The following is a 22,881-nucleotide window of genomic DNA, read 5'->3' as shown; positions in this document are numbered from 1 at the left end:
AGCTGATGTGCTCGTCTATACCGGGTTCTTATTTTAATGAGTGTTTGTTTGTTTTTTTTTTTTTTGTTTTTTTAGCGTCGCTTCTTTTCAAAACGATATCGTTTACTCGACTGCTGCTGGCGAGTTCTACACAACTATTTTGAGGCTTAAAGTTGGGATGAAAATTAATAAAATCAGATTTCTTCGTAATCACATTACGTTGCACCACAATCGACAAGAAAAATGTTATTGCTTGTTGAAGCATCAAAAGCACATGAAAATAAAAATGCATGTTCGCTAACGGAGCTCCCCACATTTTTAATGGAGTCGTTTGAAAGTCCTGTACCTACATTGGAAACTCTTGTGATTAGGTCGGCCACAATTATAGCAAATAAGTTTTGTGCTTTTCTTAGGAGAAAAATTGTTTTTGGCAAAGCTGCGCTTTTTATTCCAGGCATGAGTATAATTTAATTTTGATGTTTTTATGTATGCATTTTTAAATTTCATATTTATAGATTCGTTTTTTGTTGTTTTTTTTTTTTTTTGTGATCGTTTTCTCAGTTTCCTCGTAACTTCTGAGTCCAACTTGGATTGATTAAAAGTCATGGGTTAGAGGCGACTAATTTTCACACGATTGATTTTGTTTTGAAGCTCGACCCTTCGGACGACAAATATCGAAAAATTGGCTAAAAATATTAATTTCTTCACCCTTAACTGGGCACTTTTATACAAGAAGGGGTCGCTTTTTTCGCAGATATTTTCGAAAGTCATCCCCTCTTTTCGATTGACTAGCCTTAATTTAAGCCTTCGCCACTTCCGGTTTGGCGATGGACATAACGGCAAAGACGTCACTTTTTTCACGTTCTTTTCCTCCTCGCGGTACGGTTCGAGACTGTCTGCCTACTACAACTTTTTTTTTGTTTGATCAGCACACACCTCAAACACCCGGGCAACACCGGGCATCCAGGTTAGTTTAATATAATGTAAATTAAAGTTAGTTTAATGTAATGTAAATTCCACGGAATGAGAAATATATTTCATCAACAAATATGTTTTCATAAAGCTAATTTTTTTTATGGATGGCAGAAAAAAAATTAGTTTTTGATAAAAACAAAAATTAGACAATAACACGCACTCCACTAATATTTCTATGAAATTTTTAATACAGAACTGACTCAAATTAAATAAATTAATAAGCATTAATCATCGCCTCCGTTTACTCTCGAAAGACAATGGATACGCCCTGTAAGAGTAGCTGTGCATGTAATTGTAAGGCAAAAGTCGCGCAATCTCTAACCACACATCTCCTGAATCAGCACTTCTTGAGTCCAGCGCAAGGAGAAGTCCCGGACAACTGGAAACAATGCAGAGATAAGCGGAGAGCATATACATCACCTGGAATTCCAAAATGCTCGTCCATTTTAGTATTGACCAGGCTCAATGTTGCTTAACTATGGCGATCTAACAGGAACCGCTGTGTCTACGCGAGTATGCTGTATATAAGTACTAATAAATATTCAGAAAATAATATTGTGCTACAAGTTCAGTACAAATAATAAAATTACATTGTAAGTGTCCATCTTTAATTTACTCCTTCAGTTCAACACCTCTTGACAGACGGGGTTATTTATTTGCCCTGTTTCTTTCGAATGTTCCCTTTTTATGTAACGTTTTTCTTAAGTGAAGAACCACTGCGTGTCGAAATTACTACGAGCTCCTTTCTTACACCTTACAACAATGATCATATATCATTATGATATTCGAAAATGAGGCTACATCAAAGGGAGGTCACTCATGCTCTTATTCAAGGTTGCCAGTGTATTTTGCCTATTTTCAAAGTAACGCATGGACTAACAAAGAAAGGCATAAGCAGGATAATGTTTAGATGATTTTAGGATCTTTCAATTTAAGGGCGAGTGCGACTTACTGAGAATGAAGAATAGGTTGACACTGAAATTAAAGCCACATAAACTGTTATTTATAACAGGGGTTCCCAAACTTCATAACGGTCCTGGATATGACCTTAAACTATATCCAGTGGTAAGAGCCCAGCTTGCGGGCTTTGGGGAGTGTGGAGCCACCCTTTAATTGCCATTGCTCCCAGGTCCACTCTGACCCCGAGTGGTAGTACCTGTTAGGGTCCCAACTATGGGTTAAATAGAAACTGACTTGAAAACAACAAATATATTCTATTAAAAAAATTTTCTTCAAAATCACTGGATTCGGCATTAAATAACTCGAAAATGGTTGATATGCTGTAAAACAAAAACAATCAACCAACAACCAACCAACCAAACTTCAGGACACCAGGGAGTCCCTGAGCAGGGCAAAGGTTTTTCACGTAGCACTAGCAAGATAGTTTCTAAAAATAGATATGAAAAAAATTATTTCAAATTTTAACACTAACCAATGATAATAATTACAACCATTTTTTGTTTTTGATTACTTAAAAATTATTGCATTTTTTGTTAATTTATTTTTATTTTCTTTTTCATGAACCATCCTGAAACTCTTTACATCTGTAGTTATGTATCATATCTCTTTACATCTGTAGTTATGTATCATATCTCTTTACATCTGTAGTTATGTATCATATCTCTTTACATCTGTAGTTATGTATCATGTCTCTTTACATCTGTAGTTATGTATCATATCTCTTTACATCTGTAGTTATGTATCATGTCTCTTTACATCTGTAGTTATGTATCATGTCTCTTTACATCTGTAGTTATGTATCATATCTCTTTACATCTGTAGTTATGTATCATGTCTCTTTACATCTGTAGTTATGTATCATGTCTCTTTACATCTGTAGTTATGTATCATGTCTCTTTACATCTGTAGTTATGTATCATATCTCTTTACATCTGTAGTTATGTATCATGTCTCTTTACATCTGTAGTTATGTATCATGTCTCTTTACATCTGTAGTTATGTATCATATCTCTTTACATCTGTAGTTATGTATCATGTCTCTTTACATCTGTAGTTATGTATCATGTCTCTTTACATCTGTAGTTATGTATCATATCTCTTTACATCTGTAGTCATGTATCATATCTCTACATCTGTAGTTATGTATCATGTCTCTTTACATCTGTAGTTATGTATCATGTCTCTTTACATCTGTAGTTATGTATCATGTCTCTTTACATCTGTAGTTATGTATCATATCTCTTTACATCTGTAGTTATGTATCATGTCTCTTTACATCTGTAGTTATGTATCATATCTCTTTACATCTGTAGTTATGTATCATATCTCTTTACATCTGTAGTTATGTATCATATCTCTTTACATCTGTAGTTATGTATCATGTCTCTTTACATCTGTAGTTATGTATCATATCTCTACATCTGTAGTTATGTATCATATCTCTTTACATCTGTAGTTATGTATCATATATCTAGATCTGTAGTTATGTATCATGTCTCTTTACATCTGTAGTTATGTATCATGTCTCTTTACATCTGTAGTTATGTATCATATCTCTTTACATCTGTAGTTATGTATCATGTCTCTTTACATCTGTAGTTATGTATCATATCTCTACATCTGTAGTTATGTATCATATCTCTTTACATCTGTAGTTATGTATCATATCTCTTTACATCTGTAGTTATGTATCATATCTCTTTACATCTGTAGTTATGTATCATGTCTCTTTACATCTGTAGTTATGTATCATATCTCTTTACATCTGTAGTTATGTATCATATCTCTTTCCAGTAAAAAAAAGATTTAAAAACTCAAATGATTACAGCTATTTAATTTTTCCATATAAAGCATTTGGTCCTTTTTAAGAAAAGGATTCCGGATTCCTTCAGTCTCACTCACGGAGCCGCAGGGCTCCGTGGAGCCTACTTTGGGAAACCCTGATGTATAAGACGCTTATGGGAGAACCATGGGTATTATTCTAAACTATAAAATAAAATACGCATAAAGTGCACTTGAAAGCCAAATTACAACGTAATATTAGAAATATAAACAAATATTTTATTTGTTTGAAGTTTATCACAAATATATTTCAGAGGTATACTCCATCTTCAGTGTGTCGCTTTGTTTCTTTTTCCCCCCTTTCTTCTTCCTTGCCATGTTGTTAAGTTAGAGAAAGAAGTGATAAATTTCAGACAAGTAAAATATTTGTTTATTTTCCTAATATTACGTTGTGATTTGGCTTTCAAGCGCACTTGACGCGTATTTTATTTTATTCAAATTAAAACGTTTCTATATGAACTCTCATCATTTCATTATCTAAGGTTTGCGGCGATCACATGCTTCTATCGACTCCTGAAACCATGTGTCAATCGTTAAATCGCTGTCAGCCAAAAGAGATTAAACTGTTTGGAACTTTGATAATCATGTCTTTCGGGAGTTCTCTTTTTAGAAACAAAATTTTGATATTAAGACATCTTGTCCACCCAAGTGTTTCTAGATATCACAAGTCAACTGAGTATTTTACGCCGGTTTCTACATGTCGGCGTGCGGGTTAGGGTTATGGTTAGGTTTAGAGTAATATTAAGGTGGAAATAGCTCGAGACAAGGTATAAAGCCAGTGAATGTAAGGAGCTATAGGGTAGAATTATAAAGTTGTCGCCCTAAAGAAAACAACACTACACTTTATTCAAAAACTTTTATTGAAAAAATCCATTCAGATAACTTGATTATGTAGTAGAGCTGACATTTATTCAATGTAGCCGCTTTCAGCCTCAATCACTGCCTCGATATGTGTCCAGAACTGGTAGCATGCATTTTCCACAACCGCCGGCGAGACCACGGCGAACACTTGGCGAACACTCGGCGAACACTCGGCGAACACTCGGCGGATGGCAGCGATCAGTCTGACTTTAGTGTTGTGGGAGGTAATGTTAATGATGTTCTTGGCGTATTACCAAACGAAGTGCAGCGAGTTCAAGTCGAGGGAGAGGGGGTCCAAGAGAGAAGGATGTAAAGTCGTAGCACTCCTTCTGACGTCAAGCCTTGGTCTCTTTTGACTTGTGGGCCGGTGCCGAGTCCTGCTACAACACCCACGGTCTGCCAGCAGGCAACTGATTGCACCAGGAGATCACGACATTCTTCAGCACATCCAGGTACACTTTGGTGTTGACTTTCAAGCCGACTTCGAAGATGTGAGGTGGCATGATGTGGCCCTCATTTGAAACCATACAAAATACCATAACCGTGGCCGGAAATTTTGTTTTCATCCCCCTGAGCACGTTCCTGTTATTCATGGCAATTCAGCTATGTATTTCGAGGGTGCTAGTAATGGTCCTGTTATCATAACTTGGATCTGTAGAGAGCATGAGTTGTACAGCGGCACATCTCCAATCTTGTTGAACATTGTGTCACATTCATACATGATAGAAAGCTTATATCGTTATTGAAATTTGTACACAATTGGCCAAAAACCGGTTTTCATCAAACGGAAATAGAATCGTATCGTTTTTTCTAAGGCGACAATTTTGTCGTTCCACCCTGTATAAAAAAAACTTCAATATCAAAAACTAGCCAACGATAAGTAATAGTTGAAACAGATTCCGACGCATAAAAGTAATATTTTCCCTGTTTTTCATAAACATCGCTCGTGGAATATGAGAACTAAAGACAAAATAAGGGAAGTAAGAATTGCAAGATTGTCGAAAATAAAACTAAGGTACAGTTGTGTTTTTCTCAAAATATCATGCGGCGACCGAAGTTTTTAGGAAAGCCATGAAAGTATGGCATGTTGTGTAGTGAATGATATCTTCTGTTGCTTACTGAAGAGACATCTATAGTCTATTTCTGCTCTACAGATATACTTAATATTCAGTAAAGATATTTTCAAGGAAAGTGCTCGACTGAGCTCTAATATCTGGTTTAATCTTCAATGCATTCACAGTAAAAACTCGTACCTCTATCACAACGAAGATGTTTTCTTCAACGTTCAGGATAAATTTCCATGGAAGGAGCTTCTTTGAAAATGCATGCGAAACACATTAACACGAAACTGCTTCTCTGTAGATTACAACATATTAATTTACAAATCTAATGTCAAAGAGTTGTGAGTCGTTCCATAAATAATCAAACATATTTCATTGTGTTTCCGAATTTTTGAGATGAGGATTGCTTATTCGCATTATTTGGATTAATCGGACTATTGTTTTCATCTTGAGTGTCATTTTCACAACGTTTCGGTTGATGTTACCATCCGACCTTCTCCGGGTGTATTGTGTAGTTAACACTATATAGGAACCGTTAATTATAAATAATAGATAATATATAGAATAATACGTAAAAACAATAATGTATATACAGTAATATAGTAATAATAATTAGTAATAAATGTTTAATAATTAACAGTGTTAAAAGTTAATTAGTTATTATCGATCTGTTTGTCTATCTATCTATTTATCTATCTATTCAATGATATTCTTAAAATAGTTTATATTGGGAGTTATTTATTGTTTGTAGAATAAAGTATAGCAATAGGTTTTAGCTAAGGATGTTTACATAAATTAGCTATGTTTAATATAAACAAAGTAACCTTGAACAGGCGTACGTGACGGATAGGTCACGTTAAGGGGGCGTGTCTTTTCATTGGTAATGTCACCGGAACTGAGGTCAAGACGTCGGGAGTTTTAGTCAGTTCAAATTCGGAGAGTTGAAGTCTAGTCACGCAGGTGTATAGACGTACTCCAAGCCAGGAAGCGGCCTGTAAGAACAAGCATGTAAACACGTAAGCAGCATTAAGAATAGATTATATAATGTAATAAATTGAATTTAAAAAAATCTTAATGATGCAATATTTTAAGTTATAAATTTATTATATTTTTTACTGGAATATCTTGTCCTTTTTGCCCAGTTTTAACAACTAGTCCTTTACTTTTCCATGTTTAAGCTTTACCATATGACTTTTCATGCTCGCATTTTTCTATTATAATAATATACACTAGCTGGACCCGTGAAAATTTCACGTTTTCTTTTCTTTTTTTTTTTTCACATACACATTATCCCATCACATATCCGTACCTTGAAACATTTACATTAACCCTTTACTGCCCTGGCCGACGAATTCACCCTGTGTACTATTTTTTTTAAATAGTAAATGAAGAGTACGGTAGGTAAAATGTATGTAAATATGTATATACCAAAATCACGATATTAGAGCTCCAAATATTCTCAATAAATACATCCTCAATTATGTTTTATAAATATGTTTATTTATAAATATTTTCAAAAGTTTTATTTAATTTTTAGCTTATTTATAATATACTTATTATATAATGGAGACTTAGAGTTTTTAAAACATGATATTGTTAATTTCGCACAGTAATGGGTTAAACCTGTGCATTTTGTTCAAAAATATTTGAACTTAACGTTGAACCTAACCAAAACTATCCCAGAATATGTTCTTGATGTTTAGATGCATATGCTTGATTACTTAAAATACATTTCAAATGTCAACGTTTATAAATTATAAACTGTCATTACATCTGTTTTTTCTCCCATATACGTCCACTATTCAGATTGCCTCAGGGAACCCAAACACATGGACAATTTTAGATGACTTCTGTGTATACGATATTTCGTATAAATGTGATTCCTCTTCTGTGGCCATGCGTGGAATCATTAAGATGTTGGACTTTAACTCTCACAGTCTTCATTGCTCTTGCTCTTGAGAACGCTACATAAAGTTGGCCATGAGTAAAGCATGGCTTTGGTAAATATATGCCAACTCTATCAAAAGTCTGACCTTGAGCTTTATTTATTGTCATTGAGTATGAGAGGCGAACTGGGAACTGAGTGCGATGAAGAACAAAAGGAATATTGGCATCGCTAGGTTTCAGTTTTATCCTTGGGATAAGTACTCTCTAATGAGCGTGTGAACCGCTGATTATTGATGCCTTGATGGTGTGCTCGTGAAGCTGAATGACCTCTAGTCGAGTGCCGTTACACAGTCCCTGATTTATGGAGAGGTTTCTCAGTAGCATAATTATTGCTCCAATTTTCAAATTAAACCTATGAGAAGGCATGCCAGATGGAGTGAGAGAATTAATGAATTCCATTGGATAATTTTGTGCTTCCTCGTCATTATCGCAACTTACAGAATCAGTGCTGAGGTACGTTTTATTTTCTGTTGGCAACATTCTCAAAATTTCCTCATTGACCGCTAAGCATTCAGAATTCTTTGGAGATAGGATTACTCTTGCTTTCATCTCTTCAACCGTACAGTTGTCAAACACCTTCGATATCAAAGAGCCATTACATGTGCACATTTCAGGAATGTCAATAACATCTGGAGCCACTTCATCAAGAGAACTCTGGAGTGATCCATTGCCCATTTGCAGAAGCCATCTTGAAAACTCCTGTTCATCGGAATTTGCTCTCATGTTCTGTGTGAGGCTCATGTGATGAAAGCTGTGCCATAAGTATGAGCGTTTGAGGCACACATCTAGTACAGCAGCAGGAGAAGCTCTCGGGACAACTGGAAGTACTTGTCTGAAGTCGCCTCCAAGTAAGATTACTTTACCACCAAATGCAGTGTGGGTGTTCATTATATCTTTCAAGCATTTATCAATGGCTTTCAGCGCATAGCATGGGATCATAGAAGCTTCATCAATAAGGAAGACTTTAACTTGCATCAGAAAGTGTCCTTGCTCAGATCTCGGCGGCACATGGCAGACACTTGTTTCGCTTAGGGGAACCGGAAGCTTGAATATACTGTGCAAAGTTTTGCCGCATTTCAGCAGTGTTACAGCAATACCAGTCCAAGCAGAAGTGTTTGTCTTAATGTTGTTAGCGTTAAGGTATTCATATAACTTGTTGAAAAGATAGGTTTTTCCTGAACCACCGGGTGCATCCACATAAAACAATCTATTTTCTGTTTGCTCACCTTGCTCAACAGAGAAGGCACTTGCAACCACAGCATTGAATATCTGCCTCTGTTCAAAATTAAGAGAAGTCACATCTATGTTAGAGTTTCCAACATCTCCTTTATGTCCAGGATGATCTCCAACTGGTTCAGGCAGACCAAACATGTTGCAATTCATGCCATTTTCCATGAATAAGGTATTCAGAAAGTGGAGAGCAACATTTTCAGCAGTTATGTTATCATATCTAAGCAGCAGATCTTCGATCATAAAATGCTTATTCTTATTCCATAAATGCAGAGCATTCACGGGCTGCTTGAAGACGCACATCATGGAAAACATGGATAATAGTTGTGGCATCTGATGAGCTGCTGCTTCTGTCAAAGCTTCCTGCAATGCATTGTCATTCTCAACCAGGCGCAGTCTGATGCATGCGTCTTTGAAGGTGGCCATTTCTTGACCATCGATTTCTTCAGATTGCTGAATGAAGTCGCTCCGGGGACATGAAGGAGCAACATCCTCAAATAAAATTTTTCTTCATTACGAGGACTTGCAGAGTACATTCTGGTTTAAATGTTGCTGAATCTAATTCGCCGTGTCCACTTTGTTGTTTGTTTGTTGAATACATAATGCTCGGGTACAGAACAATAGAAAAGATTTCTTGCATTCTCATCTGCTTGATTGAGTTTGAACCAAGCTGTCAATTGTGTGTCACGTTCTTCTGCTTTTGCTGCCGCCTGTCTTTGATTACCTTCTCTATAGTAAACATGCTGCTCATCAGGCAAATGTACAGCCAAGCGATAAACAGTGTGGGATTGAGCATGCATTTTGAACTCTGACAATCTCCAAAAGCCCTCTGGAGGAGACACATATCTACATGACAGAAACTGTTTAACTTCATTGTGTTCATGTATTCCAGTGGGCTCATTATTATCTAAAACATGTCTGATTTCCATGTTTGCACAATCGTGACCTTTATATATATATTTGAATAAATATTTTACGCTTTTCACCGAGGAACACACTTCAACATTAATATGGGCACGGTATTTTTCCAGTAGATACTTATTGTATGGGACAACGAATCTGTTGTCAACCTCATGAGTGCCAACTTGTACCTTTTCTCCATTGTTTCTCCGTCTGTACACTGACTAACAACCTCTGTGTGTCAAGTCGAAATTTAGGTCGTTCCACAGGAACACTTATGGTTTTGGTAAACGTTAGGGATCCCTCCTGTAAGTACCCGTAACTGTCTGGAAAAATTCTAACTAGAGAGATATCGAGGAAAGCAATGCCAACAATAGCATCACCTTATTCATTAAAAAATGAATGATTAATTTACGTTTGTGTATTTGCGTGTAAATAATTAACCGTGAAACTAATTAGCGGATTATCATTATTATTGATAATTAAATTATTATTATTATTAATAATAATAATTAGATTATTATTATTAATTAGATACAAATCTTCAAGGAATAAGAAGTCTAAATGTTGTCTACATTTAGTTTAATTTTTTTCAAGGCCAGGAACTACTCGAGGATAAGATATCATCAGATGGACGATGATCGCCACGAAGAAAACCGCAAACATTCTCAAAAAGTGTACATTATTTTCGTTTGAAATATGATCCGCATTTTTTTCTTTTTCCTTTTTTTTTCTTTTTTCTATTTTTCTATTTTTTCTTTTTCTTTTTTCTTTTTTCTTTTTTTTTTCTTTACTTTAACCCTGAAGCATTATTACGTTTCTTAGCATTATGTTTGGGTGAAGAAAAGGCATGGAAAAAAAAAAAGAAAATTATTAAAGCCGAGAAATACAAGTTAGCAAATCATATTAATTTGGTTGAAGAAATATTCTTCAGAAGAGAAAAAGCAACGAATAAGGCAAATTCCTCCCTTCAAAGTCGATAAAATATCAAGCCGATAAAATGTCTCCTGAAATTAAAGCCAGAAGACGTGACAACAATATTCATGTTATCATTGGCGATTTATTGTATATGATGACGTCTGCCTTTTTTCAAGCTGAATAATTGGTCTTTATATGTTGGCCAATATATCATGTTAGCGGTTTCTCGAGTTGAGGTGTTACTTTGTAGCAATAATAATGGATTGAATCGAAAAATACCGTATTTTTGTTCTGCTTGCAAAAGAAGAGAAATAATGTTTGGCACAAAAAATGTAGAAATCAAATCGCTTGAAGTTTGATTGTTTTTCGTTATTTAGAATATTGAAACTACTGTTCTTATCTTGAGTGTTTTTCTCACAACGTTTCGGGCGATGTAACCTCCGAACTTCCTCCGGTATAACTTGTCTAACTTGTTTTGTTTTGTTTTTGTTTTGTTTTTTTGTTTTTTGTTTTTTTGTCAAACTTGGGAATCTGTACCGAATTTCCAACGGAAGTTTTTATTATATCCAGGGTGTAGCATACTCTATTTCCACCAGTCATATTTGGGTAGAAGTCTTAAGTAATTCGCAATTGTATTCTTAGTATCGTCTGCACTGAGGATTGAACCTTCAACTTCCATAAGTTTTAGAACTAAATTTTATCAAGTACTTTATCCGTTACGCCACGTGTCCTTGTGGCTGATGATGAGATGAGAACAGCAATCCAAATAATCGAAATTATCAATCACCATCTAAAGAATTCATCCTCATCTTATTATTTTCACATCGTTTCAGCCGATGTGAACTCCGACCTGCTTATTTGCATTTTGTCAAACTTTGCAATTTGCATGTGATTATTCTGAGTGTTGTTCTCACATGGTTTAGGCTGATGTAACACTTGATTTTCAGTTTTATCCTGTTTAACTCTGTAATTTTTTGTCAGACTCGGGAATCTGCACCGTTTTTCCAACGGAACTCTTTATTTAATCCACAAGGGTAACATGCTTTAATTTCTTCAGTCATGAATAGGGCTAGGACAACAGCATATTCTTTTCATTGTTTTGACTCTCGAGTGTGTATCCGTTGATATCTTATATGCTTTTATATAGAGTGATGTGGTTCTCGGTTGATTAACTGTGTCTAACTTTGTCGGATATATACTCGAGAGTTAAAACAATGAAAAGAATATGCTGTTGTCATAGCCCTAGTCATGACTGGATACAAGTCCTAAGAAATTTGCAATTATATTGTGAGTATCGCCCGCACTGCAGATCGAACCTTCTACCCCCATATGAGTGCCATTTAGAACTGAATTTTACTTAAGACTTTATCAGATATACCACGGCTTCTTGTGGACTCATAATGAGATAAGTCCAAATAATCCAAATTATAAATTTTCATTTGAAAAGTTCAGAAAAATACTATTCGCCTCTTTTGCACCATTTCGGCCGATGTAAACTCCGACCTTCTTCAGGTTCATTTCGTCGAACTCAGAAATCTTCCTCTCAAATTCTGGAATCTGTACGGAACTTATGCATTCATGACCTGAAAGTTTCATCCATCTGTTGCAGATATTGATGGTCTGAGACTCTAACAAAGCAACTCCTGTTATTGACGTGCGTCAGAAGCAGTGAGGCACATTGAATTCCTGGCAAAAGTGCATTAAAAATGGTGGTGGCCATGTAATCCTATCGTTTGCCGGGGAGTGTTTCTTGGTGTGTCCATGTCGTGGAGACGTTCTTAGAACGATTCTTCCGTCCTGACACGGCACCAGCTCCCCGTCTTAACATAGAAAACGATAGACACATCCCCTTGCATCAAGGCGTCGATATGGTGTTGCCTATATTCGGATTTTCATCGCTTGGTCGTCGTCGAGTCTTATTTGCATCATTACGGGCCGTATCCACCGTCAGCATAAAAGGGCAGGGACCGCTTCTTTGCTGCTGAAAATTGATGCTTATATAATTTACTAGACTACCCGTGACGCGTTGCGTCAGTATGTTATATTAGCTATGGAATTAATTTATGAGCGTGACACTTGTGATGTAAAGAAAATAGGATTTTTTGACAAAACAGAAACATTTCTATGAAAGTATATTAAAATGAAAAAAGAATATAGATAGATTTCTATGAGTCGTTCTGTTTATAATTGTTTATTTAAAAAAGAAAGACTTACAGCTATTGAATTATAAGTGGTTTGCCATACTTATAGGTAAATGTGCACTCAACAGATACCATAATACTTAAAGTTATATTCAAATTTTGATATATATTTTTAAATGAAATTGTTAGTTGAAAGTACAGAATAGTTAAAACACTCTCCCCCATGTTAAGAATGTTTTTTTTTATAGAAAATTCATGACTCATTGGGTCAAATATTTAATTTATATGTTAATAATAAGATCAATAAAACTAATTAAGACAATGCGGAAATGAACGATGTAAAAAAAAAATAAATTGTTTATTTTGATAATCTAAACGCGAAACAAACAATTGGGACACTGAAAACGTACACAGTAAAACAATACGTTTTATTGTCGTTGATTATTTACGCTGTTATAGGTTTATGTTTGTGTACGCGTGCGCAACCGGAAGTCGTAAACAGGATGTTGGGTTACAACACCCGTTACAAGGTCATTTGAATTTTATAATTATATAGATTGAACGCTGTATAGAATAAACGAATTTTTATATAAAAAAATATATAAGTTTATTTTAACAACATAGGAGCATTTTTTTTAAATTCGAACCGACGCGTGGTGGCCATTGTTCAACTATTTTCAATTACAATTATAATTCAATTCCCTTTCTTTGTAAGAGAAAGAAAATGGATGTAAGAGACAGAAAGAGAGAGAGAGGGGGTTATGCATACATAATAGGCTTAATAACTTGGCTGAGTTTTATAAACAACTGCCAATCTGATTACATAAACAATCTCGAGTCGTACACGTCACCTGTTAAACTGGGCCAAGCTGTTATGCGCTGAAATGTTTAAATATCTCCCTCTGCCTGTGTCTGTGCGTATTTCCACGAGATCAGAACACGTCTGGTACAAGGTTGATTGATGCATCAGATCCCCCCCCTTCCCAGCTCCCCCAAAAGGAAGCTTTCTCTTTGTGCCACAACTACACAGAAAAATAAATTGTGGAGTACAAAAGGTCGTTAGTTTTGATGGTACCACTCCCGTCTTCGTAGCTCTTTAACTTTTTTAATAAAAAAAAGGGAAGCTTTACTTTTGGAACGACCCTCTTAGGATAACTCGCAAATGTTCTTCTTTCTTAATTTTTTAGATGAGGTTTTGTCATTTACATTATTTGGATTATTTGGACTGCTTTTCTCATCTTGAGTGTTATTTTTACAACTTTTTGGTCGATGAATTCAGTTCTAACTCACTTCAGGAATTTAAATGTTAAGTCATTAGTTCGTGCATTACTAAGAATCCAATTACGAACAACTTAAGAACTGTTTTATATAGAAAATCTGCTTTTACAATTTTTACGACTTTTAATGATTAATAGTAAATTGTAGCCATTACAAGACTGATTTTAAAATCTCGGTAGTTCGAATTAAGTTGTCTCCTTTTATTAATAATGGTGGACCAAAACACAATGTTGCACATCGCTATGAAATTAGATTTTTTTTTTACTAAAAAAAAAACTACTCAATTAACTTGTATGATTTTTGGAATATGACATATTCGTTCAATGATGGGTAAGTACATTATAAAGACTTTTCTGTATTTTTGAATTTTAATAAAGTTAAAATCTGGACTTGCACCAACATAAAGATCCCAAAATCCTCAAGGATGCCAATCCTGAAAGTAAAAAAAAAAATGGACTAGAATAAAGTTTTTCCATTTGTGAGTTCTGACCCTTCAGTATAAATGCTATATAAATGAAATGGATTATAGTTGACAGAACGAGAACATGCTTCTCCCATGGATTAAATAAAAGTTTAATTCGAAATTCCGTAGAGATTCCCGAGTTCGACAAAAAAATCCTGAATTCGACAAAATATGCCTGAAGAAGATCGAAGGTTAAATCAACCGAAACATTGTGAGAATAAAACATTAGTCCGAATGATAGAACGTTGCAATGTGTGCATTCATTCTTTTTGTGGACTGTTATTCTCATCTTCATTTCTGTTGTTTCACCACGTTTAGGCCAACTCATCCTCCGGTCTTCTTACGGTGATTAACTGCGACGGGATAGGAATGTATCCCCAGTAATTACTGCCTTCCAATATCTTATATATTTCTAGAAAGAATTTTAACTAGAAAGATATCGAGGAAACGGATGCCAAAATAACCATCTGATTCATAACAAATGAATAAGATCAACAATAATAACAATCAGCAATGCGCCCTATCAACCTGACATATAGAAAAATTCTTCACTCAGGGAAACAATATGTATACAAACGTTCTCAATAAATTTCCTGTGGAGAAAAAAAACATGTTCGGAAGGAGGGGTGATGGTTGTGTAGTGGTTGACGGCATGAACTGATAACCTGGGTGTTCCAAGTTCGAATCCAGTTCGTTTTATAAAAATCACTTTCACTTAAGATGTTGGCAACCTTCACGCCATACCTCCCGTAAGTATCTGATGTCTTTCTCGTAAAAACTATATCGACAAAATTATGCCTAATTTTTTTTCGATTCTTTTTGTAAGCCTTATGGAATTATTTGTTAGTTTCTACTTTCGCAATCTCTTAAGTTTTGATATCCTTAACGGCGAATCCAATCTGATTAAAAATATTTACTTTATTGCTGATATGTTACGAATAAGATTAACTAAATTTATTTCAGTGAATTGTTGCTTTCTTTTCAAACATAAATACGAACATCTGGCAATATTGTTATGTTAAAATTAATGTAAATATGTCGGTGTATATGAATTTAGTTTCCTCGCATGATCTGAATTAAAAATATTTTATATTTTCGGGCGGTTGTAACATATCCAATAATAAGTGAAACGTTTTCCTTTTTTGAAGTTCCGATTTCTTTTCACCATTATTGATACTTTTCAATCCAAGGAAAACAAACTGTATATTTTTTCCAAGGAACATACACACACACACACACTTATATATATATATATATATATATATATATATATATATATATATATATATATATATATATAATATAAAGCTGAATGTCTGTGTGTATGTGTGTGTGTGTCCGGTCACGAATAGGCTCCTATATGGTTGACTATTTTAAAAAACTGATTGTATATAATGATGAAAGATGTATCGAGACACAGGAAGGGGTATGTTTGATCTGGCAGAACAGTGGTTCATTAAAATTGTGAGGTCTGCTTTCGCGCCTGGTCCACAAAGTATGGAAATAAAAAATTTGAAATTAAAAAAAAAAAGGTTTACAAGTGTTTTTGATATAGATGTACATAATAATACTTTGATAAGTATGTTTTAACTTAAATAGGGATTGTATAATAACATTGTGGGGTCTGCGTTAGACACTGGCCTCCATAGAATGGAAATAGGCACACACTTTAATAAAGACTTTTCATATCTATCTGTGTAAGTATACTTTGATAATTATGTTTCAGTTTGAAGAAATATGGTACAATAAAATTATGGAGTGTTCATTCGCGCCTGAATGGAAATATGTCACAAAGTTTAACAAGGTTTTTTAATATAGATCCACAGAATATTGTGATAAGTGTTTCAATGTGAACAGTTATGATATAATAAATTATGGGGTTTATCTATTTTATTTTTACTTTCATCATATTTATCTTTGGTTTTTATACCCCCAAATTCGAAGCTATCTTTTTATAACCCTCTCTTTTCATAACCTATCATACTTTCATAAATCAGAGTCCATTTTCTGTAGGCTGTTTTTGAACCCAGTCAACGACGGGTACCTTTGCTAGTATATATATATATATATATATATATATATATATATATATATAAGACGCTTCAAGTGCGCTTGAAAGCCAAATCACAACGCAATATTAGGAAAATAAACAAATATTTTACTTGTTTGAAATTTATAATATAAATATATTTCAGAGCTATACTTCATCCTCAGTATGTTTTTTTTTCTTTCTTTTTTCTTTTCTTCTTTTTTGTCATGTTGTAAAGTTGGAGGAAGAAAAGTCTGTATCTCAGGGATTGTATTGTGAAATGTTGGAACTTTACAACATGGCAAAGAAGAAGAAAAGAAAAAAAGAAAGAAAACAACATACTGAGGATTGAGTTTGGCTCCGAAATATATTTGTTATAAATTTCAAACAAGTCAAATATTTGTTTCCTAATATTACGGTGTGATTTGGTTTCAACCGCACTTGAGCGTATTTTATTTTATTTAAATTAAATCAACGTTTCCATATGGAACTCACACCCTTGACGATATAATATATATATATATATATATATATATATATATATATATATATATATATATATATATATAGATAGATAGATAGATAGATAGATAGATAAAGATTTGTTTGGTGAATTTCTACCATTCAATGAAACACGTGTGAGATGCAACATATCAGCAATAAAACTATATGAATGTGAAATAAATACATTTTTGGATTTGAAATGTTTACTATCAATATATAAATATATATACATATATATATATATGTGTGTGTGTGTGTGTGTGTGTGTGTGTGTGTGTGTGTGTGTGTGTGTGTGTGCGTGTGTGTGTGTGTGCCTGTGTGTGTTTGTGCGTGTGTGTGTACACTCTTTAATCTTTATCCTTTAGTTGCCTCTGGGCCTTAATAAGTGGTGACTCCTTTGTAAAAACAAAAATAAAAGGGAAAATAATGATTGAAAGATATAATACAGCACAAACTTAACCCAATCTCATTATATTTATGCAGCATTTAGATTTTTTATTCAATTTAAAACATGATATCATCAATTCTTAATGCTGCACTATTTTAAGTTATAAATTTATTATGTTTTTTTACTAGAATATCTTGTCTTTTTCTTTTCCAGTTTTAACAACTAGTCCTTTACTTTTCCATGTTTACGCTTAACCATATTACTTTTTATACTCGCATTTTTCTTTTGTAATATATATATATACATATATATATATGTATGTATATATATATATATATATATATATATATATATATATATATATATGTGATGACTTAATTTAATCACATAAATAAATATACGAAGATACAATTTTATGCGTAAATTTGCAGTATTTACTTCAACAGTGCTCAGTACATATGTAGAGCTAGGTAGCAAGTTATAAAAATATATATGGTAATTAAGCTACACAGAATATTCCACGTTTCATTCCCGTGAGAATTCGGGAGAATTCGAATAGCTTAATTGCCATATATATTTTCATAACTTACTATATATATATATATATATATATATATATATATATATATATATATATATATATATATATTATTTTTAAACAGTAATCAACGTACATGCATGTTTTAAGGTAACTTCCTCTCGTCAGCGTAGCTTAACTGTTTCTTGGAATCGAACTCTGAACCATATGTATCTACACTGACAAGAGGTAGTTACCTTGAAACATGCATGTACGTAGATTACTGTTTTAAAAATAATAAAAATAAATAAAAATGTTATATACGTCCAAATAAATTACGGGCGACTTTCTAAGTAAATAAAAAATGAGCTTCGAGGCGAAGCCACTATTTAACTGTATTTATCGTTAAAAAAAACAACATATATATATGTGTGTGTGTGTGTGTGTGTGTGTGTGTGTGTGTGTGTGTGTGTGTGTGTGTGTGTGTGAGAGAGAGAGAGAGAAAGAGAGAAAGAGTCGGAGAGATATAGCATTTGACATGCAGTCCATATCGCACGATTCTTATCTCATACGTATATTTTTTATTCATGTATTTTTGGCGCGGTTGTTATGGATTGTATTTCTGTTTTGAAAAGGGTAATTCATATTTTATTTTTGTTAAATTTTCATATAGCATTTGGGAAAAAAAACATTTTCCTGTTATTCCTTTATTTAATTGTTTATGAGGGTTTGTTTTATATGTTACTTGAAATGTACCAGTCCCAGGACCAGTAAAATTAATTCTTCGACCAGTTTTGCACTACTTCTGTATTTCCTACGAAGATTAAAGTCAAGATCAAATGATAATTATGTTTATTTACAATAATTATTTTTAAAGATATCGATATTACAGTAAATAAAAGCGTCACAGAGTTGCATCAAAAGAAAGTTGTGTTTCGACGCAAACAAAAAGAGTTCGAAGCGTTAAGGGTAGAGTCAATAGCAACCCGAGCCGCAAGTAGAATTAGCAAATACGAAGGTGGTCAGATCATAACAGCTTCTAACATTTTAGCTTCTTTGGAAAACCATAGAAATAACAAATTATCTTACGCAACGAAATTGGGATGTCATTCAATAACTAATGGATAATATATCTAAAGAAACGTACATCCTAAAGGATAAGTTGAAAATGACATCGTGTCTACCATACAAAGCGATGCCTCCGTTAAGTCTCGAAAAACAATATATACCGCCTGTAAGGGTAACTGCGTGTGTAATTATGAGCAAAGGTTGCGCAATCTCTAACTACACTCCTCCTGAATCGGTATTGCTTGAGTCCAGTGACAAGGCGAAGTCCAGGTCGACTGAAAACAATGCTGAGATAAGCGGAGAGCACATACAGCACCTGGAATTCCCAAACGGTCACCCATTTTTGGAACTGACCAAGCTCAAAGTTACTTAACTTCAGTGATCAAACGGGAACCGATGTGTCAACGTGATTATGTCGTATATATCACACAAGGCCAAAGACATACCCATAATCGCCATGAAAACCAGTTAAAAACGTCACTTAGATGAGATTAGTAACATATTACCAACAGAGGATGAACCGATCGACGCCATTTTTGAGCCGTTCGACCTCGGCCCAACTCAAGCTATATCAGAACAGCGACGATTTGGCAGAAGAAAAAATCGCTGACACCATTGACTCAAAGATGAAAATATATTAACAGTTTTTGCGGTACAAAAAAGGCTTCGGGGAGTTGTTATGCGCACTCACCCATATACAGGGTACGAATTCTTCCGAACTGTATAAATATACAGAGAGGTACCGACTTTCGTGGTGGTGTGTATGTGTATTTCATAGCATACCATATTGGCGTTAAATGCTACGACTATTGCTCTATGTATTATGTCTTGTTGTAAATGCAGATACTTTTTTTCTAAACCATATTCGAGTCCGAGTCGTTTTAGTGACATTCCCCGACTATAATAAGTAATTGTAAAGTAGAAGCAGGGATAGATCAGAGTCTGGAGCCTGACCGTTAGTTCAGAAACTATTAGAGTTCATACTTTTTTGTAACCATGTCTAAGAGTAAGAGACTTATGGTAGATGCATCTACCAGATATGACAACAATACTCGATGTATGGGCGAATTGTGGCTTTGTACGTATGAGTAATTTTCCAGGATGATAGAGGAAGCCAACCTTCTGATAGAGGAAGCCAACCTTCTTTGCAGCAGCCTTGGCAATGTTCCGACCGACTCTACCCCCAAACTGAAATGACTTTATTACATAGATTTAAATACCTCTCCCGGGACTGGTTGTTATATAACATGGACCACATTTAAAGCCACGTCTGCATTGGAATAGAATAACGCGAAATATAACCTTCATCCCACTCTGTATGTTTTAAGGGTGGATGGATTGGCGCCAAGATGGCCTCCATAAATACACGAAAATGATCGGATTGAAATTGCACACCTCGCTAGTTTGCGTACGGGATATTAACGCGATATCAGTTTACCAACTAGAAAAGGTAAGGGAAAATAGCGTAATCTACAACGTTTTACAAGATCGTTCCACGATTCTCTGAGAGCCTTTTTTGTCGGTTGGGTTGTGTTATGCACCAGTTTCAAATAGTTTTCACCCCGAATCATAAATGTTCCCTGGATGTATCTTATTTTAAATATGTTAAATGATCTTTGTAAGAGTCTGCATCCATCAATCTGTCTGTTTCGCTTAAGTTTAAAATAACATTTTCTTTGGTCTGTCACGCTTAAGTTTGAAATAACATCTTCTTTCGTCTGTCACGCTTATGTTTAAAATAACATTTTCTTTGGTCTGTCACGCTTAAGTTTGAAATAACATCTTTGGTCTGTCACGTAAAGTTTGAAATAACATTTTCTTTGGTCTGTCACGCTTAAGTTTGAAATAACATCTTCTTTGGTGTGTCACGCTTAAGTTTGAAATAACATTTTCTTTAGTCTGTCACGCTTAAGTTTGAAATAACATTTTCTATGATCTGTCACGCTTAGATTTGAAACTTCCTATTTTTGGTCTGTCACGCTCGTGTTTGAAACATCATTTTCTTTGGTCTGTCACGTTCGTGTTTAAAACATCATTTTCTTTGGTCTGTCATGCTTATGTTTAAATAAACATTACCTTTGGTCTGTCATGCGTAGGTTTGAAATAGCATTATCTTTGGTCTGTCATGATTAGGTTTGAAATAGCATTATCTTTGGTCTGTCATGCTTAGGTTTGAAATTAAAGTATTATTGGTCTGTCATACTTAGGGTTGAAATAGCATTATCTTTGGTCTGTCACGCCTAGGTTTGAAATAAAATTATCTTTGGTGCGTCATGATAGGTTTGAAATACCATTATCTTTGGTCTGTCATATTAGATTTGAAATAACATTATGTTTGGTTTATCATGCTTAGGTTTGAAATAACATTATCTTCGGTGTTGTATGCGTAGGTTTGAAATAGAATTTATTTATGTCTCTCACGCTTAAGTTTGAACGAATATTTTACTTTGATTTGTCACGCTTATTTTTAAATGGCATTTTATTTGGTATATTACGCTTAGATTTGAAATAGTATTTTATTTTGGAATGTCAAGCTCAGATTTGAAATAGCATTTCCCTTGGTCTGTCCACGCAGGAGATAATACATAGGAAGATCGTCTCATCAAACCATAACAGTGACTACACTACTGCTTCCTTAATTGAATAATCAAAATTAGTACAAGTTAGCTTTAGATATAGAAGTGTTAGTATAGTTTCGGCTCCAGACATACAACTTTTAAAAATCCATTATAAAAGTGGGCTCTATCGGTATGGCAAGCTTCTGTTTAAAATTACAACTCGTACCACGTGTTCATATTTTTCCATGGGAAGGGAGTTGTCGCCGTTTATCAAGGCCTGGAGGCTACACAAGGATAAGGATTAATAAGAGACAAGATGATTGATAATGGTGGAACTTGTGTAGGGCTTCATTATTTAAGAGGATTTGAAAATGACCAGCTCCACGATATTGCGTTTCACTGGCGGACATTTTTTGTTTTCTTTTTTGGATTATCACGGTTATGTTTTGAGCGATTTTCATTGATCTGTAACGGTTAAGTTTGAATTATAATTTTTGTTGTTTGTAAAAAATATAATCTGGTAATATAATTTCCGCCATTTTTTTATGCTTAAGTTTCACATATCACTTGTGATTTCTGTTTAAGCTTGAAATATGATATCCATCGTTAATCGCGCAGATTTAACGGGTGCATCTTAAATCCGTTTTGCTTGTTTTCTGTTTCATTTTTAAGGAAATATAGATAATCTCCAAATCTATGGAGATATGAACTGGTAAACTTACTCCCTACATGGATCGTTGTGAAATTATCAAGCCATCCCACTTAATAAAAAAGTGTCTTCTATAAGATTCGCTTTCATTTAGAGATCCTAATTTCTTCACTCTTGTTCTTGAGAACTCTTTTACAAGCAAGTTATAAATCTAGAACATTAGAAATACTTATCTGTTAACATTTAATTATCATCGTATTTATTTACATGGTCCGCCATAATCTTAATAATTATAAAACTAGCTACGACTACACTAAACGATTTCACCCACTCTCTATCTGTGCCAGTACCTAAACGCAGATTCCATGAACAAAGCTTCTTCCCCAGAACTGACTGCTGGTAGAACACTGTTCCGTTGTCCTGCTTCCCGGTTGACTACAACATAGTAGTCTTCAAATCTAATGTAAACAAGTTCTTGTGAGACGTTCCCATAAATAATCAAATTCTACCCAATCTACACAATTAACGATTACCACGCTACCAAGTTACATTTATCAACCCTTATCCTCGAGTGTCTTTCGGGCTACGATAAGTGGTGACTACCAAGTAAAAA

The 22,881-nt window shown here is 34.4% G+C and overlaps 2 protein-coding genes across 2 annotated transcripts; both read right to left on the bottom strand.

Moving 5' to 3' along the window:
- Positions 1-7,829: 7,829 nt before the first annotated feature.
- LOC145249351 (ATP-dependent DNA helicase Pif1-like) lies at positions 7,830-9,020 on the bottom strand. Its single transcript, XM_080110926.1, has one exon. It carries the CDS (start codon positions 9,018-9,020, stop codon positions 7,830-7,832), a length of 1,191 nt encoding a protein of 396 aa, XP_079967052.1.
- A 377-nt stretch (positions 9,021-9,397) lies between these two features.
- On the bottom strand, positions 9,398-9,784 carry LOC145249350 (uncharacterized). Its single transcript, XM_080110925.1, has one exon. It carries the CDS (start codon positions 9,782-9,784, stop codon positions 9,398-9,400), a length of 387 nt encoding a protein of 128 aa, XP_079967051.1.
- Between the last annotated feature and the right edge of the window lie 13,097 nt (positions 9,785-22,881).

This window comes from Euprymna scolopes, chromosome 28, assembly GCF_053919585.1.
Source record: "Euprymna scolopes isolate OS-2025 chromosome 28, ASM5391958v1, whole genome shotgun sequence".
Classification (NCBI taxonomy): domain Eukaryota; kingdom Metazoa; phylum Mollusca; class Cephalopoda; order Sepiida; family Sepiolidae; genus Euprymna; species Euprymna scolopes.
Note: the sequence above shows the minus strand (reverse complement) of the source record. Positions and strands in the feature narration are given on the sequence as shown.